This window comes from Pithys albifrons, chromosome 1, assembly GCF_047495875.1.
Source record: "Pithys albifrons albifrons isolate INPA30051 chromosome 1, PitAlb_v1, whole genome shotgun sequence".
Taxonomy (NCBI): Eukaryota; Metazoa; Chordata; class Aves; order Passeriformes; family Thamnophilidae; genus Pithys; species Pithys albifrons.
Genome location: NC_092458.1, coordinates 90,313,131 through 90,328,804, shown reverse-complemented (window position 1 = coordinate 90,328,804; position 15,674 = coordinate 90,313,131). Strand labels below are relative to the sequence as shown.

Below are 15,674 nucleotides of genomic sequence, written 5' to 3'. Positions count from 1 at the left end.
AAAGGGATCTGAAGAGTCCCTCTGCCCTTTGGGAGTGAGTTACTCTGAGGCAAATCACCCACAAGTTAAAACTTCTAGTACCTGCCAGCAACTCAAGGGAGCTGTGTGAAAGAGCAGGAACTTGGTTATAGTGGTTCAGCACAAAGCCAGCTAGGGATTTCATGGCCCAGTTTTCACAAAAAGCCAGTACTCACCTGGAGGTTGATAGGAAGCCCAGCAGCAGAATATCCAATGGGGACCACAAGGCCTGGAATCCCAGTGAAGTTACCAAGCTGCATGAACCTGGGGGAAAATACTGTCATCAGCATTCCTGCCTTGGGGCAGCACATCCATCCTTTTTGGGAGACGCAGCTAGGATTGATGTCCCTGGCCTTACAGCCTGAGCTGCTTCAGTTAGTGCAGCTAGTCTCCAGCTGTTCCAAAGCATTTTTTTCTGTACAGCAAGTAACACTCCTCTTACCTCATGGACCGGACTATGGAGGATATATCGCTGCTCCCAGACAAGAGGTCAGATTCATAAATTCTTGGGGCAGTGGAAGGAACAGCTGTGGAGGAATCGCAAAACGACTGAAATTGAAAGGGACCTTAGGAAGTCATCCTGTCTAACCTTCTGGCTCAAGAATAGTCAGCTAGCACAGGTTGTCCAGGACCATGTCCAAATGGCTTTTGAATATTGCCAGGGATGAAGATTCCACAGGCTCTCTGAGCAACCTGATGCAGTGCTTAAAGAGCAGACTCAGACAGTGGGCAATCTTCAAGGAACAGCTCAATTCACTAAAGCCACATGTTTGATGCACAATGGTGATGCAAACTCATGCAAGTTGCTGGGATTTACAAATTAAGCAGTTAGCTTCTCTTTATAGCAAGAACATTTGCATACATAAGTAGATGTCCAGTCCCTGTTGTGCATATGCTGCCTCTGCAGCTCCTGTCTGAAGCACCAAGGGGGAATTTGTCACTGCCATGAATACAGTCACTAAGTTTAGAAATACACAGCAGTCTTTCTAACCAGGCTACATTACCCTCTAAAGGCTTGAGGCACGGCAAAGTATTTGCATAGAAATTATCCTCTTAAAAATTGAGGAGGGAAAGTTAATCAAGTGACTGTTCTTAAAAGGCACCACAGAGCTGTTTGGGGCTGGCTCTTTGGCCCAGACTGCCAATACCTGGTGTAAGGATACAGTTCACAGTGCTGAAGATCTCTCGCAAAAATCCCATACTCCGAGTTCTCTGCCGATTTGCCTGCAAGTGGAGAGAATACTGTCTGACAACAACCTCTTGGTTCATATTGGTTGTTGACAGACTCTGCCCATCTGAGTCTCTGCCTCTGCAAAAGAAGAAACCATTCCTGCAATCTGGAATCAATATGCAGGACAGGTGGCATGCCCTCTGTGGTGCCCCACCACTCAGCATGCTTTCACACCAGGGGGCAGGCAGTTAGAGCTGGATGACACCTTCCCATGTGTATGAGGAGGTTAAGAGAAGCCTCTACCCCACCCCACCTTTACAATTTCACTAGGTGCCTCCCTTCAGCCTTCACCACAGTATGCTCCTTACCGTAATATAATCCAGAGCTGTGAACTGGGAAGCCAAGGCCAGGTTAGCCCGAGTGTCCAAATTCTGAAACAAAAAAAATTATCAAAGCTCTGGTTGCAAGAAACTGCATTGTGACAGCCCAGGAGTTCTCTTCCAGGTCTGCTCTTCTGTATCAGTAGTCATTCAACAGGTAGTTTGTCACAGAAGAAGCAGGAGAGCCTCAGATTTCTCATTGACATGACATTTGTGTTGTCTCAGCCCAGGACAACTACTGCCATTGCTCCAAGCTGCTGCTACTTACCATCTCCTGGAAATGTTTATTGAAGTCAGGTTGCAGGAAGTCCCTCATCTCACTGAGAATGCAGATTACATGTGCTACTCGAACTTCCTCCATCTCCGGAAGAGAGACTTCAACCACACTGGCTCCCAAACTCTGCAGGTGCTCCACCGCTGTGTAAGAACAGGTAAACCACAGACAGCATCCCTGAGTTCAGCAGGCTTCACATAAGGGCTGCAAATCTCCAACCCCTTACAAAATTAAAGATCCCATACATGGGATGCATCATCTTCAGCACACCACATGGCACACAGGCTGCTGCAACTGCTTCTCACAGGTAAAAGCCTTCAGCCTAATGAGTTCTCAATATTCCAACAATGGAGGGATAGGGGCCTGTAGGCAGGTTCCTAACTTAGCCACTATAGGGCAAATTCACCTTCTCCCTCCAGAACCCCAGTTAAGCCAAAGAGATGGACTGACAGTGCTTCCCTGAGCACTCCACATGACCACTATTATATCAACATGAAATGATTATTTAGCATCCTGAGATTTCCATTCAAAGCGTCTTTTGAACCATAATGATAGAAGAACCCAGGGAATACTCAAGATACCAAGTCAACAGTACGGGGTCACTAAATCCTGATGCACTTTAGCAAGGCTGAACAGCAAAACTTCAGGTAAAATGAAACTTTTGCAGTATTAAAAAATCCTCTTCTTTCTTAGACCCAAAGTTATTCATAAATACCCAAGCTTGTCTATTTCACTACCCTATGGTGCATCTCTCCTCAGAAAAGACTATACAAGTGGATGTGTGAGTGTTTTTGGAAATAAGGAGGCTGAAGAAAATCCAGGCAAAGCCTGAATACTGTGGACTGTCTCAGCTCCAATGCACAGGAGGCCAACTACTATACATTGTATAGTCCTTTTTGCCCACCCCCAAATACTCTCCAGGGTCAATTGTACTTAGTCTACACTCTGACAAAGCCAACCTAAAGGCATCATTTGGCTGATTTCAAGGAAATGCCAGAGGACTAGATACATCACAAAGACCAAGCACTGTCTTACAGAGCATTACATTGTGAAACAAGGCCCTCCCTTAGAAGTCTTTTACCATTAAAGCTTGTAGAGTAAGTGTTACTGAGCACAGATCTGTCTTCATATAGACAGAAGCTGAGCACACTAGATGCATTGTTCCATTGTAATCTGACAAGCCTACAACTGCTGAGCTTTTTAACCCCTGGCAGTCGGGAGGGCTTCCCTAACACCAAACTACTGCTGTTTGCCCAGACAGATCTCTTTAAGCAACTATCTTTAAGGACTTCAGGTGAGATCTTTTTAATGCATACATAAAGGGAGCACCAAGTGACAACATAACATCAGGCAGAATAACAGACTTAGAGACTTTTTTTCTTTACCTTTCTCACAGACCGACAGGACTTCAGCATCACATGCCTAAAGAATAAGATGAAAGAACTAAGTAGACTTTAGTAACTGCCCTCCTCTTGGTGAGCACGCTCATCAGGACTTCAATCCTCACAGTCCTTTCCTTGTGTCCTTCCCTAATGGTAGTGAAACAGCCCTCCAGGACTGCCTCAGGCAACCTTTCCATGAGAATAGCTCGCAGGTCACACCTCTAAAGAAAATGAATGATCATCTTTTCCAGGGGAGAGGATATTCCTCCTTTGCACTGTGGCAGAGCTAGTAAGAGTCTTTTTTTCACCTCCAGGAAAGAAATCCTGAGCACATTTGTAGGGCTGCATTACAACTGCCAAGCAGTACTAGCTTGCAAGCCCAGTTTCTGCATTGGCACAATGAAATAACACTCAGCAGCATTGTCATCAAGTAGATACACTCATGTTCCTCATTTGATTTTAAACTAACTGCCTCTTTTAATCTGTTCAGAAGCATTGGTTCCAATGGAATCAGCAGTATGAGGGAGCATACTGCCATCAACTGTAGTTGTTACCTTTCCTCATGCCTCCAAGAGACTCTTATTCAAAAGGCTACATTAGGAAAAAAATCTATCCATGTTGGTGTTTTCACACAGGCTGTATTATCTTCCAGCTCTAATGATGACAGGCAAGAGAACACTGGATGCCTTTAAAATCTCATTTTGCAAAGCAGCAGAAAGAGTGAGAGAACAAGCACCTTAAAAAATGTCCAGTCCACTCCCAGTTTTAAGCCTTTCAGGTCAGGAGCACATATACCAGACAGGGTTGCTTTGGGCTGTTTTAGTCCTGCAGGGAACAAAGAAGAGTTCCTCCTTTTATCTAGGATGTCTTTAGGAACACAGAGCATCTGGGTTCAGGGAGGGAGAAGGCTTACCTACCATATGGATAGAGTGGATCTGGCTGAGCAAGGATACTGTAAACAATGGCTGCATCTGACACTGAGGTACAGATAGGGCCTGTAAAAGACAGATCACTTTTAAAAATGTGATAAGAGGCAAATAGTACCTTCCTCATAAGGTCTTCTGCAGGCAAAGACTGCCATCCCTATGAGAGGACCACACAGCAAGGTCCCTGCCATGGAGCACAAGTCCTCTTACCTACGCTGACTGTGGAGTAGGAGAGTGGCAAGCTGCCATGACAACTGATGCGCCCAAATGTGCCTAGAGAACAGGAAAAGGGTAGTTAGTTGGGTATCAGCAGTCACTGGGAAAAGCTGACCAGATGGCTCTGGTGCACACAGTCAGTAAACAACATAACCCTGCCAGACTTTTATGTCTGTTGTTTCAGGGCCCAGTCACTCATCCTTCAGTATCTTGTGCCGCTGACCACAATCTGTCTCATCAGTGAAACAGATTGTCCTAGTTCAGCAGGAGGGACCAGCTAACCCTGTGTGGGGGTGATCAAAGCTGTGTATTCTACTCCCTCTATTCATTCCCCAAGGTCAATGGGCCATTAGCAACAGCTGCCCAGGGAGCCATTATCACCTTCACACCCAGCCTGAGGGGGGCAGAGCTGCTAATGGGCCACCAACAGCTCAACACCCCCTGGCTCCCAGAGTTAATCACCCATTGTGTGAGTCCCCGCCCAGGGGGAGGGACTGAGTGCTCCCTGAGGGTACATAAGGGGTGGGTAAGAAGACCTCAGGAACCTCTCGTCGGATCCAGAGGAGCAGCAGGACCTTGACAGGAGGAGATCCCCGCTCTCGCCCAGACCACAGCCCTTGCCTGCACCAACAGGTTTTTCTTTTCCTTTTGCTCTGGACTTGGGGGAACCACAGGGGTCTCAGCCAAGGGCAAACAAACCCCCTTGGGTTTGTGCCCCAGGACACTGGGTTATACTGCTGGGGTTTTGTGAGTTGAAAGCAATTTCCCTTGTGTGTCAGTGTTGTTATTGTAATATTATCATTAAATTTTAGGTCTGACTTATAATCTCTCTCGTGGTGAGTTCATTTCCCCTGCTGGTTCACCTTTAAACCAGCACACAGATGCATCCAATAAAGAATGAAACAGGTCTCCTCACTAAGAAATTATTTAGCTGAGGGGAAATACATGCACAGACATGTTGGAATATATGCATTTAAATATGCAGAAGCAGCATTTACAGTATGGAGGATGGAGATGCAGGACCAGGATTATCTCATCCACTTCACCAGTGAGACTTCAAGCCTAACACCAGTTGTCTTATGCAAGTACTTGTATCGCCTCTCTGACCAGTTATGTTTTTGTCATCATCTTCATTATCTTCCTCAGATGAATCAAGGTCAGTGAAGTTGATCACATGTGAAGGATGGAAAGAGAGTAATGGCTGAGTATCTGGTCTCAGATGAAGCAGCTGAGATACTTGAGAATGATAAACCATTCCCAAAAGTCAGCATCTCTTCCAAGTTGCAATCCTGCCTCATCACATTCCATTCTGTAGACACTGTCCTGTGCATTTCTTATGTCGTCTGCACATTTTCCTTAATTATTTAATTTTTACTGCAAAAACTGCATTGCTACTCCCTGTAACACTGAGATAAGAGGGAAACCATCCTGGTTTCATACAAGCCTATTACCAGGTTTAATTTACCAGATACCAATCCAACCAGCATCAGCCTCTCCATATAACTGGGGTGATGGCAAACCATCATGGGTGGAGATGCTTTTCACCAGCTCAATAGAGACAGCCAGCCACGTCAGGAACACCTCCCAGCAAAGAAGGAATATTGAGGAAGGTGAGTGGATAAAAAGGAAAAGCAACATGCATGTTTTGTTTAGCATCTGACTTAAAATTTAAGTCAGGGATTTTGAACATCTGTTCAATAGCCAGGACAGACAATACTTGCATGCTGCCAGTCCAAACCACATGCCTCTTGGGGTGTTACACTCCAGAGTTTCTCTCATCAAGTTTTACTTGACAGGAATTAATGGATTGTGCCCAACGTGTTTGTGCCATTATATCTTAAACACCAACCAGACAAACACACCCCCCTTCCATGATTAAAGAGCTCTACCTTTCAGCCCCACCACACCACAGTACGAAGAAGGAATCCTCACAGAGCCTCCTCCATCTGTGCCAATAGCCACTGGGCAGAGACCTACAAAAAACCCACACATTGGCCTGTGATCAGAGAGACATCATGTTGCTCTGTCCATTCTACCAGCAGCTGTAGCCAAGACAGCACACAGAGCTCTCTGTTTAGCTAGGAGTTCCCTCCAGCCTCTAAATCCCCTGACAAACACTAAATGCCTGAGGTCCTTTCACTCAGGACCTTCCTCCCACTGCCCCTGAGCTCTGTGTAGGACCACCTACCTGCTGCCACAGCTGCTGCTGACCCACTGGAGCTCCCACCTGTGAAGTGGTTAGGCTTGTAGGGATTCCTAGGGATCTTGTGGAACCTGAAGCAAAGAGTGTTTAATATTTTCCTAGGAAGGACTGCATGCACTATAGGGCAGGAAAAGATCCTGAAACACAGCTCAGGGATTCTGATCACTTGGTGAAGAGGCACCATTTAATCTCAGAAAGAGTCTAGAAAATCCCTAGAAAACAGGATGCAAAAAAGACTTCTGCCTGAAGCGTCTGATCTCTTGTTGGCATAAGCAGCAAATTCAAAAGAGACAGACACAAAGCAAGAGAAAAGATGCTGTTCCAGTTCTGTCTGCAATGGCACCATGCCATTACTGCATGCCACAGGGCATTATGCAATTCCAAAAGGTGGAGCAGTTGGTGGCCAGCAATCCTTACACACAAGCCCGTCAGCATCCCCAGCTCTGCCCTTTAATCCCAAAGCAGTAGTTCCCAAAGTCTCCAGTTTGGCCACAGCCCCCAGACACCACAGAGGTCTGGCACATAGTGAGGTATTTGGTCAGCCTCCCACAGTGAGGAAGTGCCCTGGCATGGTGTTGCAGCTGAGGGGGAGCCCCAGTTCCATCGAGCTGCACATGCATGAAGTGTGGCTCCACACAAGGCTTATCAAGGGTGTGAGGACCACTGCTCTGGAATTGCAGTTCTCATCCTGGCTATAGCTGAAGAATTCACAACAGTAAAGCAAATTCCAGTGAACCTGTGACACCTAGGAAACAAAAATTCTGTGTTCTCCTGAGACAACTGCACCTTTTTCTCACTGTTCTGGGCCTTCAGCCATTACTGTGGATGAGCACTACATGACTATTTATTTGTTTTCTGTCATGGCTTTTGTCCACCTCTCATCCTGTAAACATTCACACCTCCAGGCCTGTAAGGCCTGACAAACCAAGCTCCCTACTCAGCAGATAACACTCTCCTTCCTTTGGTTTCAGGAGCCTTCAGGGTTCCACATTGTGTTATGCTGAGCTGGCAAAGTACCCAAACACAGAGTCAGAGCTTCCCTCCCCATCCAAGGGAAAAAAAGGAAAAATACTAAAACTTAAAATGGCAAGGGTTTTATATATTTACACAGATGAGGGAAAAATAAAAGGTAAAACTACAATATAACACATATATACAAAGGTAAAAAGAAACAACAATAACTTTCACTGACTCGCCCACCCAATAACACAGATCCCACTACTCTGATCCACAAAACCACCCTAAAACCCTTCCCAATAAACACCCAGCAAGGAAAAGGGAGAAGCTGACAATAAAATGTTCACTTCTCACATAAACAGTAGTGGTGAGGCAGCTGTGGCCTGGACCACAGAGCAGCACAGCACAACCTCCTCTCACCCAGCCATGGAGAGACAGAGGCACCTCCCTCACTCCCTTCTATACTTGTTTTGACGTCAGATGATATGAAATATCTCTTTGGTTGCTTAAGTCAGGTGACATTTGTCCCTTCTAATCTATGTCACACTATTTGGGCCTACTAAAATTAAGGCCTAATCTAAGCCTAGCTAAAACTAAGGCCAAAAGTACCACACACAGTTACTCTGACCCTCAAACCTACAATGCTGGGTTTTCATACCACCAGTGTTCTCTGTATGGGGTACTTCCATCAGTTTTATTCTCATATGCTTTCCCATATTTTTGTACCCCTACCAGTTCTGGACAGTCTTACAGGTACTTCTCTAATGGGGAAAGAGAGAGGAAAGGGATTTTTACCTATTAGGGTTGCATCCAGTTGTTCCAGATCCCAATTCATGCATGTTTGAGACACCAATAATGATGGCCCCAGCCTCTCGTAGCTTCTTGGCCACAGTAGCATCTTCTGTTTCTGGCTCTGTCCCAAGATACACTGTTCCCACTCGGTGACAGTAGGGTACCTTAGCAAGAAGACACCTTATTATTCATTCTAAAACCCTTGCACAGTGCAAACATGCTGGACATGCACATTTCAACACAACAACAGACCCCAGACTTTAGGAGTCACGGAGGTAAGGACTAGGAAGCATCATTCAAACTTGTTCTGTGTTGGTTTCTGTTGGGAGGGACACCTAACCTGCACTATTTGGTCCTCCTCTTATGCAGAGGAGTCCTTTTCATACTGTGATACAGAGGAGTAGAGACATGTAGATGGTCATAAAGTGTGCCTCCAGGCAGCAATGCTATTGCTACACCCAGAGGCTGCAAAACAGTCACCTTGGCCCCACAGCACACAGCTCTGTGTTTCATTTTTCTACAGAGCTACAGCAATTCAGATCTGCAGTGCTTTGAATCCAGGCACCAAGATTAGTCAAATGCCAAAGTACCAGATGGACTTATTTTCAGGCTATGCTAACAACCCTTTAGTTTGAGGCAGCAGTAGAATAATCTGTACGTAAACAAACTCCCACCCTACGGGTAGGTCTCTGCAGAGCCTATGACAGCCTGATGGCACTGCCAGGAATGTTCACTGGTAACCTGTTGTCAGGCCACAGGTAAAAATCCATCAGCAGGGATTTTCAATGAAACTTGTATGTTTCTGACACATGTATTTTAAAGTAAGGAGAGAGGGATGCTTTGCCAGTGGAGCAGAGTCAGTGCCTGAGGAATACAGCCAGTTACACCCACTGCTACAGATGCTTTTATACATTCTCATTTCATCATAAGAGAGAGTGCTTCCCACACCCACCCTCTACTCTGTATGCATTAAAAAGATCAGTACATGATAAGGAACATGTCTGCTGTATGCAAGATCTGTCTTCATGTTGCAAAACTTGTTAATCCTACTCATTGCAACCCCACATACTAGCCCTTATTAAAAACGTATTCTCAGGCTTCTGCTAAGGAGTTGGCCTTAAAACCTTGTTGCAGTGAATTGTCCAGGTTGACCACCTGCAGCATGAACTGGCAGCTAGACAAGGAAACTCACCACTTTGAACTCTTCTTTCAGACACACTGGGATGCCATCCAGATAAGATAGAGTACATTTATTCCTGTAACGAGTAGTGGAGGCCTCAGCCATCTGCACAGAACAAGAAACCAGCACGTGTTATGTATATTTAGCTGAGCTGAGGGTCATCACCAATATCAGAATGGATACAAAAAATGGCTTTCTCAGGTTTTTACTAAGCCAAACTATCAAAGTTTCTTTCTTCCACCATATGCTCGTGAGAAACTACTACTTGGAAGCATCTGTGCTAATGGATGCCACATAAGCACAGAAGTCCTGTTATAAACATAGTTATCCAGCAAGAAATTGCTACCTCTCCTTGCAGGAAGGAAAGCAAACTTGTTTGTAGTCCTCTAAACACAGAGGAGGGAAAAATGTACTTATTTTGCTGTGCAATGTATCAGCAGAAGAGCCTCTGCCCCTTCCAATGGATACTACTGTTCCCCTTTCCTACCAGAGGCTGGCATTACCAGCATTATTTGCTCCTGGTCCCACTGCACTATTGCTCTGAGTGGGGGCGTGGATTTTTCGCAGTCTTCCAGCATGGCAATGATGTTCTTGGCTACCTGAGATGGTGTCAGCTTCCCACTCCTACAGGACAGAAGAAGTTGGGACCTTGTTACAAGACCTCCCCACACCACACCCACACAGAGGTTTTGTTTCCCATGCACCAACATGGCAGCTGTCACATGTATAAGCAAGAACTAGGTAAGAATCTGTGTGGTGATGATTTCAACACAGGTGACACCATCAAGACAGAAGATTCCCTTCCTTTAGGCAACAGTTTGCCTACATAGCATGCCACCAGCCCTTAGGGTAGGGGCAACAGTTAGGAGAGTTACCCAGACATTCCTGAACAACCAGATAAATGGGAATGAACAGGTGACAGCTTTACAGAGTCCTCAAGCTCCGGAAAGCTTGAAGTTATGAAACTCCCAGTTACCATGAGCAAGAGGCCAGGCCCCTTTATGCAGGCCTTCTATTACAGACAAGTGGTTCCCAGTAGCACTGCCATAACTACCTCCTGGCAAAAGGCTGTGTTACACCACAAACACACCTATCACTGGCTGACACAAAAGCCTCGCAGTTGGGATGCACCTGTAACATCAGACTGCAGTGTCAGCCTTCTGCTCCAAGGCCACAGGTTGGTGGCAGAGGTGTCCCTTGAGGAACAAGTGCCAGGAGCACAAGAAGATTTACCTGAGCCTTCCACATCTAGCACATGTTCCAGAGGCAGCCAGGAATTACCAAACAGCCAACAGCTCACAGAATCCTAGAGTGTGCTTTCAGCCCTTTCTCAGCTGAACATGTTTACTGGGTGAAAGCAGGTGTCATGCTCAGAGGAGCATGAGTTGCTGGGGAACGAAGGGATTCACCAGAGATCCATAGTTTGTGCAACTTGCATAATCCAGATGAACCTTCATCTGTTTCTCACTCGCGTTTGAGCGAACAAGGTATGTAGAAATCTCTCTCAGAGAAGACTGACAATAAGCCAAAGAAAACAGCATTTAGATATCCTTGCAGGGCCTGTAAAGTTGTGCCAGCTCTCCCAGCCAACTTTCCTTCATTATTCTACTAAAAGGAAAGAACAACAGGGAATGATGCTAAACAATGGCACCTCAAGGACAATGCTAACACAGAGATACCTAAAAGCTTGTGGAACAGCAGCAGCCCACAGCAGGGGAACATGCAGGACAGGTTGTTTCCAGACCGTAATTTCACCTACCTGTAGCACTCCAGATAGTCTTTGATCCCTTTGAAGCTAAACCCATTCCTAGCAGAATCAGACCTGCAAAGAAGGGATTAAAGAGGCAACAGTGAACTACCAAAGCCAACTCTCTTTAGACCTGTAGACTTCAGCATCACCATCCAATGCATCTTCGGGCATCACTCACTCACAGCACACTGTTTGGACTGTTGGTCTATGCACAGCAGCTAACACTCTGTCAAGACTCCTTGCACACATGCCAGACACCAAGAACACTATGGATGCCACAGAAATAAGGGATCAGTCTTACCAATATGTTTTAGTTGCTTCGTATTTCTACTGAAAGACAGCAGTCATTAAGCTGTTCAAAGTGTATTCCAGGTTCACACTTGCTACTCACCACAGCAACATTACAGACTAACTGAAATATACTTGTAAACCTACTCCCAGGACCTCTGTCACAGTTCAATCCAGAGACAGCCAGCAGCACATACGGTGTGTGGTGTGGGAGTGGGAGAAGGCACTATGCAGCACACACAAGGATATGCACTGGCAAACTGCTTAAAAACCAGATGGCTCCAGCACTTAAGCAATAGACCATTTCTCATCACTCACTAGCAAAGCTAATTTCTTGTGCACCACTTTGTTTAAAACCTGTGTTCCTTCTCCCCTCAACACAACCAAGGTGTTCTCTTCGAGATTCCACGGAGGCAAGAAACAGCACACTGGCAAACTCACTTTTAAAGGGATCTTCTACACACGGGTTACCCAATCGCTATGTGTATCAGCTCTAACAGTACAACCAGAGCGCTGGCAAGGGCAGACTCTCTGCAGCTCGGAGAATTTTCACGTTGCTTGTAACTACTGGTGATTTGTAAGTTGCAAAAGGAAAGATGACTGACAGCATTATTTGTTTTGTAAAGTAGCTGGGTGTGGAAAAATAACTCAGTCTAAATTACTGACAATGACAGCTTCTCACTAATACAACTGTGACAACACCTCTTCTACTTCACTCTTACACAACATATACTGACCTTGTATCTATCAGCTGCTTGATAACATCTGAAGTGCTTTTAGCCTCAGATTCATCTTCTGTAACCTCCGCAGCAACCTCTGGGATAAACGTGGGATCTTCATGAATGTCAAGGGAACGCATAAGCGAGAAGTTGTACAGCCTGAAAGAGAGAGAGTCACTGCCAGAGTCTGCAACCTCTACCATGACTAATTTTTCAGACTGTTCAGAAGGAACCTTACCCAAGAACATTTTGTCTTAGCAGTCTGCTTTCTCAGCAGGGAGCTACAACAGTTGCAACAGCTACAAGCTAATCTTACATTTTGCCTAAAGGCAGCATCAAGTCTATTCTCCTTGCTTAACAAAGCCTCCTACCTCTTGACATAAGGCCAGCCAGCCTCTGTAAACCCAAGGTGGGAAAGAAATAGTGACATTTTTTGATTCACTTTAATTAGACATATCATACATAGACCAATAAAGACAGGAACGAAGACAAAAAAAAAGTAGTATAAGCCATGCATTCAACCACTAATCCTGTTAAAGCAAGCACCTCCTCAGACTTTTCCATGACCTGCTTCAACATAGTTTGCTTGCAACCAAATAGAACATGGATTGCAGCATAAATCAATAGCTTGAACACATGAAGCAAGAAAATCAAGACACTGTCACAGATGTCTGGGAATGGTCTGCTGTGCAACAGCAGGGACATGTGCCTGTGTTTGATTCACTCAAAAAGCCCATACCCCAAGTAAAATTCAGCATCCTGGGATCTGCACAGATGACCCTCCCAGTGATGGGCAGACTATGTGAACCCAGCGTGAGCCTGAGGTTCCTGACAGCTCTTACCTGAGTGACTCAGTACAATGCACACTTGAAAGCAGTTTCTGAACAAAAATGGAGGTGTGAGAGAAAGAGGAAAGGCTGACCTAAAATAGTGAACATCTTTAAAAAGAACTTGTTAAAACCTCTAACCCTTATGTCTGGCCTCATTTCCCTGCTACTATTCTTTTACCACTGTTGGTGATAAACACAGCATATTTGCCACATCCACAAGCTTTGAAAGAAAGATTGTCCTTTAACAAAAGAGCAAAGGCAGAGACACAGAGACAAACAAAAGGCAAAGAGGCAAGCTGACAATGCAGTTTCTGTGCACCTGCCTGAGTGTAAAAAAAGGTTAATTTCTTCTGATAAAGACCTACTCAAATGAGAGTAGTTAAAATCTAGTAAGCAACATCTATGAAATAAACTTGCTCACACTCCAACCAAGTTACACAGCTTTCCTCTTAGAAAATGTCATTTCAGATAACCTATAAGCTATTTGCAATGTGAGTACCTTACATCAAACAAAGAAAAAAAAAAAGAAACTTGTAGGGGGAGAAAACTCCCCACACTTACCTCATTAAGAGCGGCAGTAAGCAGATCTGTCCAAAAGCCTACAAAAAAGTAAGCAGAAATGTTTGTGAGCAGCAACTGAACACCTTCTTCACCAGACAAGGAATGCTGAATATACTCATGATTACTGCAGGCTCAGAGCACCCCAGAGAGCAGGCAATGCTAAGCAGTAAAGAAACAGCACAAACACTTGCATTTCACGCCACAAAAATGGATTGAAACGCTTTCCCCCCACCTCTCATATTCATATAATTATAAAAAGTGTATTCTTTTGGTTCTCCTGCCTTTGTCTTTCTCTAGCTCTGCATGGAAACCCTGCATCTGCAGGCTGCAAACAAGCATCTATATAGCTCCCATCTTATTGTCCTCATGTTGCACAGACTATGCAAACAGCAGATAAGGCAGAAGCTTACTATGTTATTTATCACACTGTTGGGATCTTTCCTGTCTCTCAACAAGTTCCTGCATTAAAATGAGTCAACTTGGAAAAGCATGAGAAACTTAGAGACTCTGAGGTAGCGGGCAGCTGAAAACACTTTGAGTACTCTGATTCCCAGTGTAGAAGCATCAGCAGTCCCAAAGAGACCAGCCTCGTTCCAGCCTGTCTTGACACCTCAACAATGGACTTCAAAAACATGTTAGGGGATGTACAAATACAGCACAAGTTTGATGCAAGGCTCACACTGCTAGACCCACGCAGTGGTATGTTATCTCACACATTGCATAAGAATTACAGTATCTTTTTTGAAAATGCATTGCTCGGAATCTGCATCTAACCTAACACAGAATAATCCTGAAAGGTGATCGAGAATCCTGCACCCAGCTCCTCCAAGGGAGATGTCAAGAAAGGAAGCAAACCCTTTGCTATGCATCAGAAGCAGCCACAAAGCAAAGGATAACAAAGTATTTTAGTTGTTTTAACTTGGAAGAGAGCCACTCGCAAGGTATTCCCCAAATAAGCACAGCCCATCGCTAGCTTTCATTCCATGCCCAGCCGGACACCAAGCTCTGTAAGGGGTCATGCTGCTGAAACGGAACTTTACCGCCTACCTTGATTACTAGCTCAAAAGAAAAAGTCAAACAGCAGCAACAAAACCCACTTGTCCTCAGGCAGGAGATGCTGCCAGTCGGGCAGTGCCGACGGGCCGCAGGCTCTTCTCACCCCTCACCCTGATACCGAGCGCCGGCCACACCGCGGATCAGCCCGCAGGCTCCCGAACACGCCAGAGCCCACTGGGGGGACTACCGGGGGGAACAGGTGCCACCGGCGGAGGACAGGTGCCACCGGGAGCGGGACACCTACCAACGCGGGGGGTGGGGGGAGCGGGACGGGAACGGACAGCTGCCTTTAGCACCCTCCTGAAAACACCACTCAGCGGGCTGAAGGATCCAAATCCCCTGATGTGTAAGGAAAGCTGGTGGCAGCTGTATTATGGGTTTGACGTCGGCTTTGGGCTCTCCACACCCAAGGACACACATGACACCCTCGGCCAAAGGCCAGCACTCCCAGTCCCCGCGGCATCACACCTGGGGGACAGGGTGAACCCGAGGGCACGCAGAGAGCCACAAACCTCCCCGCCAGCGCGGATTTTCCCTCCCCGACGGTTCTCCCCGCACAACCTCTCGGGTTCCCTGCCCGGCTCAGGCGGCCCCGACTCACCGTGTTGGCCACATGCACGAAAAGGCGCAGCCCAGCGCCGCTCAGCCGCGGGGCCCACTGCGGAGAGGAGGTGAGACACAGGTGAGCGCCGGGCCCCGCTCCGGCTCCCCGCTGCCCACTCCCGCTCCCCGCTCCCACTCCCCATCCCGCCCGGCCCGGCGCTCACGATGTCCCGCGGCGGGCTCGGCGCCCCGGCCCGGCGCGGCTCCCGGCAGAGCAGCACGGCGACCGGGCTGCCCGTGTGCCGCCGCCCGCAGCACAGGTACACGGCAGCTCCCACCGCCAGCCCCAGCAGCACCAGCACCAGCGGCGCCATCGCTGTCCTTCCCCCAGAGCCCCGCCGCTACCGGGGCGGTGCTTGGGCTCGCCC

General features: G+C 46.6%; 1 protein-coding gene across 1 annotated transcript in view; it reads right to left on the bottom strand.

Annotated features, from left to right (window-relative positions):
- Positions 1-15,662, bottom strand: part of LOC139674172 (uncharacterized) — a 19,014-nt gene extending 3,352 nt beyond the window's left edge. The window contains exons 1-19 of the mRNA XM_071560335.1: positions 15,471-15,662; positions 15,305-15,361; positions 13,648-13,685; positions 12,275-12,415; positions 11,259-11,321; positions 10,003-10,123; positions 9,512-9,604; positions 8,323-8,483; positions 6,556-6,641; positions 6,257-6,340; positions 4,362-4,424; positions 4,143-4,220; positions 3,962-4,050; positions 3,229-3,265; positions 1,838-1,986; positions 1,558-1,620; positions 1,167-1,242; positions 461-545; positions 195-282 (exon numbers count right to left, since the gene is read on the bottom strand). Coding sequence (XP_071416436.1) covers positions 195-282; positions 461-545; positions 1,167-1,242; positions 1,558-1,620; positions 1,838-1,986; positions 3,229-3,265; positions 3,962-4,050; positions 4,143-4,220; positions 4,362-4,424; positions 6,257-6,340; positions 6,556-6,641; positions 8,323-8,483; positions 9,512-9,604; positions 10,003-10,123; positions 11,259-11,321; positions 12,275-12,415; positions 13,648-13,685; positions 15,305-15,361; positions 15,471-15,620 — 1,722 coding nt within the window. The 5' untranslated portion in view covers positions 15,621-15,662. The remainder of the gene's footprint in view (positions 1-194; positions 283-460; positions 546-1,166; positions 1,243-1,557; positions 1,621-1,837; positions 1,987-3,228; positions 3,266-3,961; positions 4,051-4,142; positions 4,221-4,361; positions 4,425-6,256; positions 6,341-6,555; positions 6,642-8,322; positions 8,484-9,511; positions 9,605-10,002; positions 10,124-11,258; positions 11,322-12,274; positions 12,416-13,647; positions 13,686-15,304; positions 15,362-15,470) is intronic.
- Between the last annotated feature and the right edge of the window lie 12 nt (positions 15,663-15,674).